General features: G+C 43.2%; 1 protein-coding gene across 5 annotated transcripts in view; it reads left to right on the forward strand.

The window, feature by feature from the left end:
* Window positions 1-19,565, forward strand: part of CACNA1B (calcium voltage-gated channel subunit alpha1 B) — a 308,635-nt gene that overhangs the window by 212,773 nt on the left and 76,297 nt on the right. For all 5 annotated transcript variants that reach the window (XM_049832551.1, XM_049832549.1, XM_049832547.1 and 2 more), the window contains 4 exons: window positions 10,862-11,683; window positions 12,919-13,133; window positions 15,168-15,288; window positions 18,740-18,869. In XM_049832551.1, the coding sequence (XP_049688508.1) occupies window positions 10,862-11,683; window positions 12,919-13,133; window positions 15,168-15,288; window positions 18,740-18,869 (1,288 nt within the window). The remainder of the gene's footprint in view (window positions 1-10,861; window positions 11,684-12,918; window positions 13,134-15,167; window positions 15,289-18,739; window positions 18,870-19,565) is intronic.

Here is a 19,565-nt window from a genome sequence, read left to right on the forward strand (position 1 = left end):
GTAAAAGCAATCACCACCTGCTTCTACAAAGACCTCTACCCTGAGGTCCTAAAGATGACTTCTGCGGAGGACTTTCATTGTGTGAGTATAGCATATGGAGGCATAAAGTCCTAATATCATCATGTGGCTTTTGGTTCACCTTTTAATTTTTTTCCATTTTGGTTCTGTTTTTGATTCTTTGGTTGTTTCCCTATTAACTAGAAGGTGGTCTGTCTGTGGCTTCCACACTTTCTGAAGCTTGCCTGGTCTCCTACCAAGATGCACGCTGCAGTCTGCATTCGATAGGACACAGCCTGTATGAGTCTCCTCCCGATGTCTTTTATGGTTTCTCTTATATTCTTTTTTTTTTTTCTTTTCTCACTTTTTGTTTTCTTTGTTTGTTTTGTTTTTGCATGTGCAGTTTTGTAAAGCAAACTCGAGGTACTGTATCTCGCAGCTCGTCAGTCTCCAGCGTAAACTCACCGTGAGTTGCTCTCTGTTACAATATTCAGTAAATGGATTTATGATATATCTCGCTATATTTATAAACCTCCCTCTTTCCCCTTCTCCTGATGCCTTCACTCCCCCCTTGTTTTTTCCAAAAATCATTCCCATCATTGTGGAAAGCCTCCAGACCAATGTACGGTGGAAGGACTGGAAGGTGTGCGACATTGCCATATAATGCTTGTGATTTGATCGTGAGCAACTCTGTAGTGTTTCATACATTAACTGTGATTTTTTTCCCCCCTTCCTTCCTTCATTTTTCTCCATACCCTTAGTTATTTTCCTTTGTTTCTTCCTTAACTATTTTCCCTTTCCTCCTGTCTGCCCTCATTTGATGGTTTGTCTTGTTCTTACTTGTATTTTTGTTCTCTGTGTTCATTATGCACTGGGCTGATGGCTTTGATCTTCCACCAGTGTTTGCACTTACGTTCAATAGGAGAACAGGGGCCCACTGTGAGTGTGCTCTTTAAATGAAAGCTGAAGGGGGACTTTAAAAGAAACTTCTGGAAATGGGTCCCAAGTGAGACCAAATTGGAAAACTCTGCCTAAATATCCTTGGGAAACTTACACTCATGAGAGCACTGTTATGCCTGTGCTCTCTAATCTTCTCAAGTTGGAGCTTAAAGCTACAGATAGTGTAAAAATGAGGCACTCGGCAAGCTCCTATGTACCCGTGGTTGAGCGAACACAGTGGTAGACCTTCCATTCACTCCACGCACTTCCTAACAAACAAATCTTGCTGGCTTTGCTGTGAATCACGGGTGCGCTTTGACACCTATGCAGGTTTGTAGAAAATTCCATTGTTCCCTGCCGACTAATACAATAAAACTCGTCATCAGCTTCTCATCAGCCCATCATAGTGTCTTTGCTTTGGGTTATACTTTTACCGTTTGATGTTATCTTTATTCTTTAATGCTTTTGGAGAGACAAGTAAGTGCAATTCAAACAGGCGTGGGTTTATCCTTATATGCACCATAGCAGGTATCAAAGGCACGGTGAAGCAAAGGAGGATGTCCACCAGCTTCCTGACATCTTCCTTTCGCCCCTGGGTGTTTTGGGGGTCCTTGTCCACTGGTGGATCTTAGACATGTGTGTATTAAAAATATGTTGATATGATGTGTGAGTTTAGCTTCTGTGACCAAGATTGAACTTTTGCAACTAGCAAAAGTAGTGTGACGTGTCCGTGCTAAGGTCTGAGATCTCACAGGGTTGGGACAGTCAAAATTAGGGGAATAAAATAGACCAAGGCAGATTCTGGCTCATTTCTTCCCTGGCTGCTGGGAGTCTTGACAGGCAGAAAGGTGCAGAGAGAGGTCTGCTGCCCTTTGGGTCTCTCACCCTGCCTTACACCTGGCAGGAGGCAGGGGATGGTTAAAGGTGGTGATGGAGGAGAGGTGCTGCTGAGATGCCTTCTCCCCAACACTTGAATTCGCTCCAGTAGAAGTTGTACCAAACCAGTCTGAGGCAAGGTTTGCACAATTAGGAATAAAGACTCGAAAGAATGAAGAATTTGGCCCCTTCTCCAAACTTATGAAGACAGAGCTGCCTTTTAAAAGGATGAAATCGAACTGTAGGTACTAGAATCCACTTGGAAGGAGGATTTGCCCACGTTTGGAGGTGTTTGCCATTGAGGTCTGTTGCTAACTTCCTACCAGCAATACAGACAGTATAATAGAGGCTTCTTTTTCTGATATGACTCACATCTGTTCTGTGAACAGAATAGATTTTTACTGCAAAGAACTGTGACTGAGGATTCTCATCCTCTTTAACATTTCTATGCACTGTCTGAGCAGTAATTTGTAATTTCCTATGCAAACCAGGGCCGGTTTTGACAGATGAGCTGAGTGCGCATTTTCTTCTCTGTGGGTATCTGAAGAGCATTTCCCCAGCAAAACCCCTTGTTATGATTAAATAAATGACAAGACCACATAACAGTGTGCAATGTATAAATGTACCAACCATTACAGAACATCAGTAGAGCCCCCCTGAAGTGTAAAGACATCTGAAGGTCTTATTTACTAGATATAAATGTCATGGTTAGAAATGCGATTTTTATTTTGCATTCAAATAGATAAACTGGAACAACTCTTTTTAGGGCCACGCAGGTGCTGTGGACTCCCATTCCCTGGGTGAATATTAGTATATGTGCAGGATGCCTTTATATCACTTTGTTTCTACCCACTGTGAGTGCTGTTCCTGTAATTATACTGAATAGATAAGTGGTCTAATTTTTGTGCACAGATGGAAGTTGAACAGTAATCTACTAATCGAAAAGAGCTTTTAAAAGGTGCAAAGAAATCCCTGTTCCTTTTTCTCCCTTAGGTTACTCAAACAGCATAAAATACCATGTGCCTTTAATATCAGTAAGAACCAGGATCTGCAAAACCATCGTCATCTGTTCTGAAAGAACAAAACTTATTCAAAAATCTTTCAAGATACAGAGGGTTGGGTTTTTCCCATGTTCTTTCTTTGATTATTTTTAAAAAATAATATAAATTGGTGAGAAACTAAAGACAAAATACTGGACCTAGTTTCTTAAAAAAAAAAAAAAAAAAAAAATCAAGGTGAGTCATTTTCTTGTGCTAATTCCAGCCTTTTGTGTTATAACAAATTTATGATACAAGCAATGCAAGCAGTACAAAATACATTTTTAATTCACTGAGGAGAGGTAATTAAATACAGATATGCTCTATTTCTTTAAGTAGATCAGCATTTATCTAAAATACATACTGAAATGGGCAACTACTTTATACGTACATATGCAGTGACATACAGCTAAGTGAATAATTATGTTGTATTTTTCCAATGGTATGTATTCAAGAGTGATGGCATGCTGAACTTTCATATGAATCTTTACATTGCAGTGGCTAATGAAATCCAAAATAGTGCATTTAGTAACTTGAGGTTTTCTTTGTATTGGTATTGTTTATCATTTATTTCTCATAGGATTCAGAGGTGTCAGTCATTGTTTGGACATGAAAAATGGCATGTTCTTAAGGCATTTTCTAGAATGGTAAATAAAGCAAAAGCCAGTGCTTCACAAGTTGGGGATTTTCTTTCCAGAAGTGCTGAACACCCGCACCTGCCACAGATATTATTTTTTTCTAGAACAAAACTTGGTTTTCTTTGAGCAGCTCTTTCTTTCCCACCCCAGCCATCACAGCATGTCTCTGCTGCATCCATCCAGCTGTAGACAAGCTGATAGCGTACAGAGGGAAATGAAGAAGCTTAAATATCTTCTACTGGGATGAATTTGTCATTTGCCATCCAAAACCCCAAATTGTTCTTGATCTCTCTCACTTACTTTTTGTATATTCACTGTCTGGGCCATCTGCTTTATTTCCATCCTCATAGTGCAAAAAAAGGAGGCTGTGACTTCATTCCCTGATGTGTTTTGTCTTGGTTTTTATCAAAAGTCTGGAGCTCATGGTGAGACTTTGGCCATAAGATTCTGGTCTGTTCCATGGTAGTGTATTTGCCAGAATGTCTTCGTGAGAGTATGGCTTGAGCACTTCAGAGGAAAAAAAAAAATTAAAGTAAACGCAATTTGACTGGATTTTAGGAGAACCTAATGGTTCCACATATTTAACCTCAGTGTGTTTTTTATTAAATCAGACCATAGTGATGTGGCTTTTAACTTGCAATTTTTGTTTTGTTTTACTTTTGACTCTCTCACCCTGTTATTTGTTACTGAGGATGCAATTATTTGATCAGAATTCATAACTGAAATACCAAACAAGTCGAGGTCTGAAAAGGGATCTCATGCCTAATGATAGCAATATAACTTGAGACAGAATAATTTCTGGCATTTTCTTAAGATCAGAATGTGCATAAAGCTAAGCCTCATATTTATACTTCTGGGATTAGTATGTGATGTAGTTTTACCAAAAACAATTAGAAAAATTCTTCTTATTAGAGCAATAGGGAGCAGCATGCAAGATGGTGAGTTATGGTTGAGCGAAATCATTCTGTTATGAAAAAAATTAAGCTGAAAGCAGTAAAACTTTTGCTATGTTAACACCAGGAAGCTTTGGCTTGGATGAACTTTGCATCACTGCAGAGCTGCACAAAGCCAAGTGGAGCAGCTGTCTTCAAACTCTAAGCAGCAGCATCTAATGATTTCTGCTCCTTGTAGGAAATCATGGCCATGGACACCTCATGGGACTGGTAGCAAAGTGCTAGATCTTTCCTGAATTTTGTTTTGATACGTACCTTGGAAACTTTCTGCCTCTACACTGGCCAAAGGCACCAGCTGAAGGGCTTGCAGCCGCCGAGCTGTGCATGCCCATGCGCTCAGCGGCTCCCAAAAGACCTGCAGTGGTGCTCAGCTCTGTCCCTTTCTGGCACCTCAGCTTCTTCCTCCTGCTGAGACTGATTACCAGTGGTCAGCACGTCCTGCATCTGCAGTTCTCTGAATTGTCTAAAAGGGCAGGTAAAGGGAGTGGAAATTCAATCTGAGGATGAGAATATTGAAGAAAATCAAAACGTTACATTTAGTGAACTTTCTTGATCCAAGAAGCTGGCATCTATGATAGTTTGAAAGGCATTTCAAATTTCAGTAGCAAGTTTCTGAACATAGGGGTGCAATGTATGGCCAGTATTATATTAGGCTTAGACTGCATTCAAAATTTAGAGTTTCTAGCTAATAGACATTAGGAGAAATATTATAAAAGAAAATGTTGGGGGGGGGGGGGGGTTCCTGGCAAACTGCAATATCAAAAATTCTAATATATAAAACCAAAATCAAATTCAGGACTAATATTGGAAGAGACTGGGCAGCATTTTCTGCAATAGTCCTTGGTAATGGCGTTTCTGTGATGCACACCGTTGCACCAGCTTGGTGGGAGAGCACAGTGCATCTCGCAAGAGAGCTCAGGCGGGAGTTGTAGCTCATAAAGAAGAAAAGGTGCTAAAGCATCCAAGCGGCAACTCCTGGGGTCACTGGCAAAGCAAATTTAAACACTAGTGGTGAGTTCATCTGAAAGAAAATTGTTTTATGAAGCCAGAGATAAAACATTCTGCTTTGTGCATGCCTAGCCCAAACTAAAATGCTTCCTTGTATTTTCCAAGTGGAAAATTGAAACCTGGAGAGAGCTTCTCCAAGTTTAGGAACAGAAAATATGATTTTAGTGGAAAGGTTTTTTGCATTGCATTTTTTGTTGAAACTGTATTTTAACAAGAAATTCCCTTTCATCTGTAATCAGAACATATTCTTTCATAGCCACAATCTCATCTGTAGGTATTTTTAGCATAAAATTATTATGTTCATAGCTTTCATTCATTATTTACTAAAGCAAAATTTTAAGGATTGCATTTATGTAGCTGATTAAACCAGTAGTTCTGGGAAGCAAAGTGCTGTTAACTGAAGCAGTGTTTTAAGAGGTTATGATAACAAAATCTTTAATCATTAAGGAATATCCTAAGATTAGAATATGACTAAAAATATGCTTTCCTTTCTTGAACATTTTACACGGTGACTGGTTACGGTTTTTATTTATACCAATATTAGTCACTGTTTCATTAATATGAATTTTATTTGATTCTACGTGAATTGTATGGTTTTCTTTCTAGCCACAGGCAGTTCTTTGGCTGCTGGTTTCTTAAAAACCACTGGAGCTACTCAGAGAAGCGTATTAGCAATAATAATATCTACTGCAACATTTCAAGCTTAAAGGACCTGAAAACTGAGTATATTGCCAGTACCCTTCAAAGAGTTTGAAATATTCTGTAGACAGAAAATAGGGATGGGAAGTAATTGTAAAGAAAGTGAGTTGACAGTAATCTTTGTACTATGTCTGTAAATCAGAAGTGAATATTGCAATTTTCTTAATGTATTCAGAAAGATTTTAAGAAGCAAACAGTGAACAGGATTTCAGATAAGGCGTTGGCTTCATAAATAGATAGTTTTCTCTTGTGGAAAAAATATTTGTTATCACAAAGGCTCATTTTTATCAGTTAGGACAAGTCATGCTACGCTATGGCATGTCATGCTTGTACTGTAGACGGTTTGTGTCTGCCCCAATTCATGCAGCCCTCAATAATTAACTGGACCAAATGCTGGAGGAAGCAGAGGAAATGATTTTTGCCCTGCCTATGTTTCCCCATCTCTTTTGCAATTCTTTGTGTTTTTGTGCAGAGGCACTGTATCCTCATAGGCAGGCAGTTATAATGAGACTGTGTTTTGTTTTAAGGTGACATTCCTGTTGTGCCATATATAAGTCCAAAAGCTCTCCTCTGTGAAGAATTGCAGCAGAGCAACAGGAGAGGAGAAGCTGTCACGTATGTCCATGTTCAGTTGCTGTGGGAACTTGTAGAAAACAAGAGTCGGATAAATTTATCTGGAGAAGCAGATGATGCATTCCCTCCAGTTGCTGCCACTTTGGCTCTGAAAACCCTAAACACTGTCCCCAGAGGGACCAACCTGCTTGGTTGCTTTACTTCCATTTCCTGCAGCAGACCTTATGCACACTGTCACTTGTCCCTGATGTTCTTGACTGGTTTGAATATGATAATGAGCTTGCAGGCAGGTTTCACATTTTCCTGACTGGGTTTTTAGTGTGCTTCATATGTTTTCTGATTTTACTTTTTGTGTCTGTGTGTGTGTCTTTTCATGTAGAAAGAAGAAAGGATGTAGTCATCACTTCTGAAACTCCTGCTCTTTGACTTGTTAGTAACCAAAGCCAGTGGATGGCTGAGTATTGTAGTCTTTTGGCAGTCACCTTTGCTACTTGTGTCAATGTTAAGGATACATCTCATTTCTAGATGCTGAGAAATTTGAGTCTGTAATGTCAGTGTCTGTTTTAAGGAAGGGATTTTAGCAAAATTGTCCTGGTTAATATGTGCATTACTTGGTTTCTCCAGATTCTTCATGATGTTTGTACCTGGCAGCACCTTTCAGTTAGCCATGAGTGAGTACAGTGGAAGCTTTAGCACCTCAGGGTGCTAAATTTAAAGGCTGATTTATGTTCATGGCGTTAACTGAAACACAACTACAGAAACACCTCCTGAAATGATACATCTTGTGTCAGAGCTAGCAGGTTCTGAGTGTCTCCCCTGCACTGTGCAATGAGTACCAGCCCTGCATCCTCAACCTTCCTCCTCACCACATCCAGTCTGATTTAGGAAATTTTCTGTGTATCTTGACTTTGATGGGCTCAGCACAGGCACTAACGGAGAGGCTGTGTCTGTGAAAGTTGCCTGATGATTTATTGTGTGTTTTACTTTGGAGAGTCTCTGTAGGGAGGCTTGGGCTTTGCATCCCACCCCTGTGCGGTGCCTGTCCCATGGAAATGGAGCACAGGATGGTGCATGGGGCGTAGGTGGTTGAGCTCTTCTCTGTGCTCTTGGTTTGTAGATAAATTGAAGGCTTCAGTCAGCATAAGGGCAGTTTCCCAACTCTTAACTCATTATTACTAGTTATGACTTCAGTGTTGACAGCTCACTCTGGGTGTTCAAAGCACAAAGCAGAAGCTGGTCACTGCCCCGAGGACTTTCATTATGAAGTGACAAGTGTCCCCTAAGAACAAATGAGTTTGGTGGTCTGCACCAAGGCGGCACTTGGGGAGCTCGGACATGCACATACACATCCCTAAGCTGTCTGTTTCCCTGAGCCTGTGTGCTAAAGAGGAGCTTCATTTCTGTAGCCCAGTTCAGTTTAGCAGAGCTAAATCGGGAACACTGCAGAGCAAAGCACCCCATCCATCCCAGACAACGCACAGGACATCCCAGGATGCCTGCCCCAGGCAGCTCCATCTCTCTGTGCCCATCTCTGCTGACTGTGGAAGGCTGCAAATGGGGAGCACATGGCTTGTTATGGGAAATCCTTGTATGGGGTGGCAGGTGTGGGCAGTCAGAGGCTTTGCATGTTACTCATTAATTCCTTCTAAAACCAAGTAAATCTGCTGATGAGTGATAGCATTTCAGTCTTTCGTAATGTTGATCTAAAAATATATGGCAAGTTATTGCCTGCTATGATGAGGCTGTTCATCCTTGTGCCAGGGATCACTAGGGCAGCTTGGTGAGTGCTCTCCCCTAAGGAGGAGTCTGCTCTCCCTTTCATGTGGGATTTTTGGTGAGTGGGGCTCTAAGCTGTGTCCCCAGTACCTTCTGGTATCATTTACATTTAGAACTGTGGTTTTTGTCACCTATTCTTCTGCTGTGGTGTAAATGGGGCACTCAGGTGCTGAAAATTAGTCCAGAATGTGCCTCTTGGGAATGGGGGATTGTCGTGGTTTAACTCCAGCCAGCAACTAAGTACCACGCAGCCGCTCACTCACTTCCCCCTTCCAGTGGGATGGGGGAGGAAATCGGGAAAAAAGGTAAAAGTTCTGGGTTGAGATAAGAACGGTTTAATAGAGCAGAAAAGAAGAGACTATAATGATAATGATAACACTAATAAAATGACAACAGTAGTAATAAAAGGATTGGAATGTACAAATGATGCACAGGGCAATAGCTCACCACCCGCCGAGCGACACCCCGCCAGTCCCCGAGCAGCGATTCCCTGCCCCCCCACTTCCCAGTTCCTAAACTAGATGGGACGTCACATGGTATGGGATACACCGTTGGCCAGTTTGGGTCAGGTGCCTTGGTTGTGTCCTGTGCCAACTTCTTGTGCCCTGGCTGGCCATGAGAAGCTGAAAAATCCTTGACTATAGTCTAAACAATGCTGAGCAACAACTGAAAACATCAGTGTTATCAACATTCTTCGCATGCTGAACCCAAAACATAGCACTGTACCAGCTACTAGGAAGACAGTTAGCTCTATCCCAGCTGAAACCAGGACAGGGATGTAGATTTTTAGTTTTGGTGATTAGCATTGCTCACTCTGATTTCTGGATTAAATCAGATTCCCTCACATCTGGCTGGGTGCCCTCATCTCATCTGCAGTGAGTGTTTAAGTAGGTTTTTGCCTCTTTAGCAGAACCAGGCAGCAGCATCCTCTGTAAGGAACTGATCCCCCAGCAGAGCTCAGAGATGCAAAGCCTTTCCGACAGCTCCCACTGTGCTACATGAGCCCATCTGAATTCTGTCTCCCCCAGGGTGTGAGCACGGCGACAGACCCTGACAGTCCAAATCAGCAGATACACACGCAAAAGCCTCTTTCTTCTATTGTCGGGGGAGCCCAGAAAGTATGTAAGGAAAATGCGACTGCTTCCCTTGTGAGCTGTGTGTTAAGTGCTGGAGGTCAGTGAGCCCCACGCGGTCCCTCTGCCTGCAGAGGTCGGACTAATGTGTGGCAAGTGGAGACATCTGAGCAGGCTGGTGGAAGGAAAATGATTTTCCTCTCCTTGTTAGAAGAAGTTTCATCAAGGAAGAAAACAGGTGCTGATCCTCCACCAGGCTAAATCCAGAATTCCACCCTGGAAGCCAGTGGGTTTACTTTGATTTTATGCAAAAGCAGAATTTGACTTGCAGTCTTTAGGAGGAAATTTAAAAAGCTTTCCCTTCCTGCATTGGCTAGGTAGGTGACCCATTTGCATGTGGTGGTCAGAAACCAAGTGCTGTGCTGAAAAATCAAAGCATTAAGGCAATGCCAATGGAGGTATCCTCACCACAATAGATGACAGAGACAGAGAAGAGCAGGTCTCTCCAGGGGATAAAGGTGCTTTCATCACATCTGCATCTACATGTGACTCTCCCAGTCCCTAGGGTCTTTTCACGGTACACAGAACAGTTTTCCTTTCTTACTTGTACTTTTCCAGACTCCGGTGATGCTTGGGCTGCATGGTCCATCCTCACCTCGGAAGAATGCTGCGGGTTTAGAGCAACGGCTCTCCTGTGCCATTAGCAGATGAGGCAGTGCAGCCTGGAAAGTGACCCCTCTGGCTGGCTGTAAGGGGAAGGGGCTGGTGGCAGGGTGCTCAGGCTTGGGTCCTCAGGGGCAGATTTCATTTCCCCTCACTTCTCCTGCCAATCTAATTTCTCTTGCTCACTGCTAATTTGTTCATCCAGATGTTTCCGGGGAAAAAAGTGCTGTTAATTGTGGGGAAGCCTTGTAGGCTGTTTAAAAGCTCTGGCTGTGCTATATGATTTTTGTGCACAGAGACTTTAACCCTTCAGACCGTACCTGAGGCTTCCAAGGGGGATGGCCGCATTTTAGAAATCAAGATAACTCCTTTCCAGGGGGCCTGTTTCATAGTGCCTAACGCGTGTAGGCGCAGACTAACACTGATGATCCTGCTGGCTTTCCCTGCTCATGTTCTCCGCCAGCCATTCTCTCTTCATTCCTATAATTTCTTTGGCTCAACCCTCTAATCCCCCGTCTCAGCTGAAAATTTCCTCCTTTTTTTTGTTTTTTTTCTTTTGTTTTTTTTTGCTTTTTTAGGGAAATGGTGTAAAGTTGGATACTAACTTTTCACCTTCCTCCCCTCCTTAGCAAGCAGCAGAACTCCTCCAAATCCAAGTCTGTTTGGGAGCAGAGGACCAGCCAGATCCGAATGCACAATTTCCGAGCCAGCTGTGAGGCACTGTACAATGAGCTGGATCCAGAGGAGCGGGTGCGTTACGCTACCACCCTTCACATCAGGCCAGACATGAAGACTCATTTGGATCGGCCACTGGTGGTAGAGCCGAGGGGCGAAGGGAGGAACAACATTAGCAAGTTGAGCCCTGTGGACGTGCAGGAGGTGGAGCAGACCAAAGTCAGCTCTACTGATGGGGCAGAAGCTCCACGAAAGCACCACCGGCATCGGGATAAGGACAAACTGGGAGAGCAAGAAAAGGGTGATGTGACCAAGGATGAGAATGGGGAATCTGGTGCCAACAATAAGGAGGAGCGGCACCGGCAGCACAGGAGCCGCAGCAAGGAGGTGGAAGGGGGAAGTAAGGAAGGGAAAAGTGATCGCAACAGGAGTCAGGAAGGGGGAAAGAGGCACCATCGCCGAGGGTCAGTGGAAGAAGGTGCTGAGAAGGAGCACCGTAGGCATCGGACTCACCGGCACTCTGCTGAACGGCAAGGCAAGGAAGGCAACGGGACAATCAACGGGGCCAGGAGCGAGCGACGTTCCCGACACCGGGGAGGGTCAAGGTCTGGGAACCGGGAAGGAGAGCCTGGGTCTAAGGGTGAGAATGGAGAAGAGCCTCACAGACGGCACAGGTTCAGGAACAGGGCACTGTCAACGTACGATTCAGTGGAGAAGGAGAACGGGGAGAAGGAGGGGGAGGCTGGCGAGAAGGAGCACCGGAATCATCAGCCCAAGTAAGTGAGTGCTGTGTGGCCGGACTTGTCCCTGGGACAGCTCGGCAGGCATGAGACCCCAGACACATTTCAGGAAATTACTTATTCCCCTCCCCATGGTGTTCCCTGGTGTTCTTCCTGTACTCACACCAGCTACCACTGTAACTCGCAGTTCCATTTTGCTTAAATCAGTAATGACAGAGGGTGCCAAAGATGATTTTGGTCCATGATGGCCCATAGAATAACTCAGGTTTAAGGAAGGAGATATCCTTGATGTAAATACCAACAGACCGTCTAGGACATAACATGGAGCAGAGAATTTCACAGCCTCTGAAGGAAGTTTCTGAGGGACATATTTTTAAATGGCATCCAGTTTTGCTTATAGCCCTTTGGTTTTCTTTTTTTATGGGGAGCCTGTCAGCTGCATCACCAGTTGTTACAGCACGTGGCTTCTTCCATTAAGAACAATCATGTACCCCATTTGGTTTAATTCTTATGTAAGTCAAGTGAGAAAAATGGTACTCGTGAAGCATTTAGAGTAGTTAATAAAGAAGGATAGATTGCCTTTTCAGCTTTATTAGTCTGATGGAAAAGAAATTTCACTGGGATTCTTTAGAATAGAGTTCATGTCACCATGGAGAGCTGTGAGTGGCACTGAGATAATAATTTTCCTGCCTATATTATCTTCCTTTCAGATGGATTTCAAAACACTTTGCATACTGTTTAGTTTGATCATGTGCACAAACCCACTTTCCTCTTCACTGAAATATAGCCACTGCTGCAGAGGAATGCAGAAGCTATTTAGCTGCTTACAGCAACATTACAGAGTGGTTTAGGACTGGAAAAAGAGAATCATCAAATTTAAATAAGGCCTCAGGAGAATATTAAGAAACAGAACGTCAGACTTCATTCAGAAACCAGCTGATGCTGCAAAGCTAATGTCACTGTTAGACACAAGTGCCATGTCGTCCTTGCTTATGAACCTCACTTCCGAGTCTTGTTAAATTCAATAGAGTGACGTTCAGTAGCACAGTTGTTCTTCATGTTGTGTTTGGATGTTGGTTCAGAAGGTCACAGAGAAGAAGGTCACATACTGTGCTATCAGTAAGTTGTCCTGCAGTCTGTGACTTTTCTGCAAAGGACTTCCATGAAGAAAACAGTCTTATGAAACCTAGCAAGAAGTGCAGCATCAGGGTACATATGTTCTCTGAATCCTCCTTGGGCCGTGTTTAATAAAATATGCTTTTCTACCTTAGGGAGAACCAGTGTGAGATTGAGGCTAGTGGAAGTGTGAGTGTCCCTGTGCACACCCTTCCCAGCACCTATCTGCAGAAAGTGCCAGAGCAGCCAGAAGATGCTGACAACCAGAAGAATGTGACACGGATGATTCAGCCACCTCTGGACAAAACCACCACTGTGAACATCCCTGTCACTATCACTGCCCCACCGGGGGAAACCACTGTCATACCAAGTGAGTGCCTTTGTCCCCCTGCTTTTTTGCTGTGAAATTGCCAGGAAGGAGCTAACTTTCCAAGGAGCCAGCAGCACCCACTGCGTGATGGGGGCTCTCCTGGCCACCAGCATTCTTGCAATAGGTGGACAGGAGAACTTGTTGATATAGGCTCTACAGTTCATGCAGCCTGCAGGAACCCCAAATGGGTTCAGCAAAATAAGCAGCTTCTGCAGCAAACCGGTCAAGACCTTGTTGTGAGCATGAGAGTAGCTCCTCTGCTTTATCACCTTCCTCTGCTGCCGTGCTTTCAAGCTCCTGCTCCAGCAGTGCTGTGCTGTGGTTCCTCTGGTGTCTCAGGGGCCTGACTGGCCACAGACCCCTCAGCAAAGGACAGAATGGGTATTGCATTCAAGCCCACAGTCTGAATTCACACTTCTTGGCTTATTAGCTGACGCCACTGTGCAGCAGCAGGTCTTTGATGGCTGCACAGCCATCAACAGCATCCATCATGTGACCCTGGTGCTTTGGGTTCCTGCAGGCCATGTCATTTTAGAGCTTCTTGCAATCCTCTGCATCTCAGTTTCAGCAGATCCACCCCAGCTTGTCCTTTTCCAGAGCTCTGTGCCTTGGGTCTATCAGCATAGATTTACACTGTTTTGCAGACAGTCCCGAGCTCATTGTGCCCATGGTTTGCTCTGCAGCCACCCGGACACCAGCCTGTTCCGACCAGCTTGTGGCTCATCCCTGGCAGTGTTGGCACAGCCTCGAGAAGTCTTGAGAGATGGGGGTGCCAATGGGGATTGCAGTGTGAAATCTAAAAGGTCCACATTAGATTGCAGGCTGTCAGGACTCTGCTTTCCGAGAGGCACAGCCAAAAACTAGGGGTTTCTCTGCATGCTTTTTCACTGTGTTGTCAGTCACACAAGACTTGGTTGGGTTTTTTTTCTTTTCTTCTTTCTTCTTTTTTCTTAAATTGTAGTTTTACTGTATTGCAATACTGAATTCCTGTCAATCACAATTTATCAACCTCTCTCTTTCTTGACCATTTCCTGTGTTATCTGGCTTGAGATAAAATAAGGACTTTATTGAACATGTCACTCACAAAATAATGTCATTTTATTACAAAATAAAGCAAAAAGTAATAAAACCCTGCACCTAACACATTATAAGTGGGTGAGGTTTTTGCATTCTAGGTTCTGTGAATTAATAGACAAGTATATATATCTGTCTAAGAATTTGCAGCATAAAATGTTTTCTAGTTCATATAGTGGAAATTGTCTTAAGTACATTATCCTATAAACCCACTGCAAGTGAACGAAATTAGAGAATGTATTTCTAACCTTTGGGAGTGAAGTTCAGAACAGTCTTCTACAAGGGGGTCACTTGAGTTGAAAACCTGATGTGAGATGGAGTTCGACAACTTTATACATGGGGAGCCCTGCCAAAACTGGGATGCACTGTGCAGGCACAGAGCTAGGGGGTCCAAGAAGTCCCTTCCAAGTTTCTGTTCCTAATGCTGGGAAGTTCAGCAGTCTTAGCACCCAAATTATTAAAGCTTATCTATGAATTTGCTCTTTTACACATTCCAAAGCCAATTGTGCTACTGATCTATGGGAGAAGATACAGAATTATGCAGTTGGTTAGTCTTACTGTCTTTTTTTCTTTCCAAGGATCCCTAGCTGATCCTCTCTCCTTAATAATCTATGATATTTGGAATGGGATTTCCATCCCCAGTTTGGCAGCTCTTGTATAAATAAGTGTAAGGTTTCTTTGTTTGTCTGCATTGGGCATCTTCATTTCCTGTCCATTTCTGATATATTGCTCATCAGTGCAGCAGTTAAGGAGTATAATTGCAGTGTATAACATACTGTAGTAAATAGCAGTGATAATAATCAAATGATTGTTCATCACATTTAATCAACATATTCAAAGGCTGTTTGCTATCCCAGCTGCATTGTTTGCATATCCAGCTGTTGCAGGCAGCCTGCTGTGTGAAGGGTGCAGATACATTTTTAACTCTCTCATTTCTGTTTCCTTAAATTCACATTTCAGTGAACAACGTTGAATTTGAAAGTAAAGCAGAGGAGAAGAAAGACGTTGATGACTTGACGAAAAATGGGCCTAAACCAATCTTGCCTTACAGTTCCATGTTTATCCTAAGTCCTACAAATCCGTAAGTCCTCTGACTCTGTAATACCACTTATGGGTTACAGGTACTTCACGCATGGGTATTCAAAGCAATAACATTAGCTTGATCTTCAACTCTGCCAGTCAAACACATTGAGAAATTAAACAAAAGCTTAGGTAGGCTGTGGACCAGATGCTGCCTTTCAGCTGGGCTTTCCTGGCGGAATAGGTTGCCAGGACAGGGAAGAGATGATGCTTTAGGCAGACCCTTCCTAACTGCCCTGCTGACAGTCAGGTGGGCAGTTTTTTGCTCAGTCATAGACCAATAAAGGCTGGGAGTAGGGACTATCGCTGGAAGATGCAGCTTGGGGGCTGTTTTTTATGTCAGCAAATAATTGCAGGTTCCTCAGCTGGAATTCATGGTCTTTCTTTACTAGTACTGTCGCATCATTGAAAACTTAGAACTTCTGGGAAAAAGTGAATATTTTTCATTTGCTAAGGCTAAGAGTACAGCTTGTGGGATCTGTTGGGATTACAGCATTTCTTCCACTTCAGGCATCTCTGCCTCATGGGGAGCTTTGTACTCAAAGCCTGTAAATACTGAATGTGTCGCTCTAAAGGGCTGCAGGACTAGACAAGAGCAGCAGGGGTTGTAATAATTGTAGCATGAAGGCCTGTGAGTCATTTTAAGCAATAACTTAGGGCAACGGAGGGCGTTTGAAACTTCTGCCAACCCAGAGATCTGCTAGGAGCAGATGTGATCCTTTCTCTCTGGCTCAGGTAGGCTTGTTGTAGATCCTAGACGTTAATCTCTCAGGTTGTACTCTGCATGCTCAGATTCCTAAGGTGAACTCAGGCCCTTCCTTTGGCAACTTGATTGAAGAGAAGAATGAGTGCTTCCACACCTCCTGCTACTCAGGACTGTGACGTCATGGCTGCCTGTGCAGTCGGTGGAACAAAATGGGCTGCTCTGTGTACTCATCTTTGATATCAAAAATGCATCTGTGATGGAAGCCATGGTCTGGCACCCTGGGACAGTAGGCAGGCTGAATACTTTCTTTAAACACAAGTGCCACCTGTGTAGTTCAGGCTACAGCCCTGCATGCTCCAAGGTGATACAGCTATGAGCACAGAAGGAATTCATCAGTGGGAGAAGTCAGAGACTATCTCTCAATGCCAGCTGTGAGGGAGAATGACCCCAAACTACTGCTCATCTAATCCCATCTCCAAAGGAAATGAACTGAAGACTCAAGACATGCCCCTTCTGTCTCAAACCCACAAGAGAGGCACTTGTGTTTCCCCTTTGCCTTCTGCAGCCAGCTGCCAGGTAGACCTCAGGATGCTTTAGGGTAACTTAGCCAAAAGCCCAGAAAGTTTCCCCTTTTCAGAATACTGTGATAGCATTGTGCTATTTCAAATAAGGCAACATGTCCTTTGGATTCATGTAGAAGGCAGCTAAGGCAAGGGCAGAGCATTAGATGAGGTGCACTTATAATGTAATTATGCTTTCTGGGTCAAATTTGAATTATGGGGCTTGGACCCTGTCTGGTTGATAAGGAAACAGTATTTCCCTAATATTTGGTAGCTCAAGTCTTTTTTTTTTGTGGAGTGATCACCAAAAATGAGTGTTAGCTGCAAAATGTCTGCTAAAGGCAGTATTGCAGAGTGGAAAGCTAGATGGTCCCAAGCCCAGAAGGGTCTGAGCTGAGGAGTGCACTGGGCAGACAGAGAAGCAGCAACGCTTTTCTTTTTTTCATACGTATGCTTGTCTTCTCTCACCTCATCCTACAGTTATGACCTTCTGAGGCTCATACTCCAGGATTTGCTATGTTGTTTCAGTCATCTTACAGTTTTCTCCAGCACGCTCCCTCCTCCCCCCAAAACTGTACTAAAAGACCATTTTAAAAACAAAGTTCACTGGGAGAGATGTATTATAACACAGGGCCAAGAGGAAATAACAAGACGAAGACCAAACTCGAATGTCAGCAACTTGTTTTTCTTCCTCTGGGCAAGATGCAGACCCAGCTGGATCCCCTCAGGTGTTTTGGCTGGTGCTAATTCTCAAGAGAGGTCTTTCTGCTTTCTGGGGTATGAAGGTTTTCACCACATCTGTTGCTAACTATCTCCCTTCCAAGCCCCGCTGGGGATGCATGACCCGGCTGCTGCTAGTGGGCAAAACAGTTCTGAGAAGCATAAATGAAATGTATTACTTTCCAAGAGCCATCACCCTCTTAAAGCAGACATGCATTTAAAATGATTTCTCAGCACTACTGGCAGTTTACAAATGCTCCCACATCTCAGTGCTGGTTATGAATGATGAAGATTTAAAAATAGGGACTTATTTCTTTGATGAATTGAGTTTGATGCAAGAATTACAGTTACAAATGTTACTGAAAATGTTGCCTTTCACTTCTAGGGATTCATGGAGCACATAGATGATAATATTCTTCTGTCAGATTGATAACCAGAGTTAAGGGATCCACAAAAGCAGTTTTCTTCATCTTATTTTGTATCAAATATGTTTCCTTGCTATTTGTAACTCTTTTTCATTCTGAATCCACTAGCAATCCAGAGAAAAAGAATATATAAGTAGATGTGAAAAATAAATTTTAATTCTAACTGTTCAGATATTTGCTTAGAGAAAATGTGATATAGTAACTGAATTACGTTCTGAGATAACAAGGTTGTTGGCAAGTTACACGTATAATTTGATTCTCAGGCAGAACCTAAGTCTTTTATTCAGCTGACAAATATGGTGCAATTGTAGAGTTCTCTGTGCAGTTAAGTACTTGTGAATTGTGGTCAGATACAGTTATTGGCTGAAATTTCTGAATAGTTTTGCATTGCTTAGGAATTGAAGCATTTGTCACTTTTTTTGGACACAATTTGTGAAGAAAAAGATTAGGTTAAAGTAATCAAATATATTACTGTAAAGTATTTGTGCAGCTTATAAAGCATATCTTAGAATATAAGTGCAGACAGAGGTACTTGGCAAGAGAGAGACTGGTAGAAGTAATACTCATAGTTATGAAGCCAGTTTCAGCTAAGAGTCTCAAAGTGTATAGCATATATCTCAATTTTAAAGGGATTAGTTGATATTAAAAGGATTTCAAACCTAGTTTTGAACGCACAGGACTCCAGCCTATTAAGTTCAAAGTGAAAAGGATGGGGGAGTATATAAACATAATTTGTAGAATGGAGTCTGAATGCTTGAAAGCTCTCAATGCCCTTTTGACAGATAAATATATGTCATTGCTTTGCAGAGGGGGTAGAGACCACTGCAGAGATGTTAAATGTCTTTAAATCTCACCACAGATCTGTTGCAAACTGGAGTTTAAAGCCATTGATCCTGGTTCTTATTTTCTTACCATTATTGTAATAGGAATCCTAAAGGTGATATTCCTGATGAACGTTGTTCTTCTGCCAGTCTTTCATACCACTGCACATGACTTACAGGAACCTGCAATAGCCCTTCTATGTGCTTATGTTGCTTGCAGGATTCGGCGTCTGTTCCACTACATTGTCAACCTGCGCTATTTCGAGATGGTCATCCTCATAGTTATAGCCCTCAGCAGCATTGCCCTGGCTGCAGAAGACCCTGTCCAAGCCGAGTCACCGAGGAACGATGTGAGTACCAACCAACGTGGCTAGAATAAAGTTGTCCTACTTCTCCCAGAAGTTATGCACATGGCATGTCAGTTCCCATCTCCAAAGGATAACACGGTGCACTGGCAAGTACAAAACTGGAGCTTTCTTTAATAGCATCCTCAAATTAGCTGGTTTACTATGTCATGGTTTAACCCCAGCTGGCAACTAAGCCCCACACAGCTGCTCACTGACTCCCCCGCTATGGGATGGGGGAGACAATCGGAAGAGTAAAAGTGAGAAAGCTGGTGGGTTGAGATAAAGACAGTTTAATAAGTAAAGCAAAAGCCGCACGTGCAAGCAAAGGAAAACAAGGAATTCATTCCCCACTTCCCATGGGCAGGCAGGTGTTCAGCCATCTGCAGGAAAGCAGGGCTCCATCACACCTAACGGTGACTTGGGAAGACAAATGCCATCACTCTGAACATCTCCCCCTTCCTTCTTCTTCCCCCAGCTCTGTATGCTGAGCATGACGTCCTATGGTCTGGAATGTCCCTTGGGTCAGTTGGGGTCAGCTGTCCTGGCTGTGTCCCCTTCTGACTCCTTGTGCCCCCCCAGCCTGCTCGCTGGTGGGGTGGGGTGGGGAGCAGAAAAGGCCTTGACACTGTGTAAGCACTGCTCAGCAGTACCAAAAACATCCCTGCATTATCAACACAAGCACAAATCCAAAACATAGCC

This window comes from Accipiter gentilis, chromosome 29 (assembly GCF_929443795.1).
Source record: "Accipiter gentilis chromosome 29, bAccGen1.1, whole genome shotgun sequence".
Taxonomy (NCBI): domain Eukaryota; kingdom Metazoa; phylum Chordata; class Aves; order Accipitriformes; family Accipitridae; genus Astur; species Astur gentilis.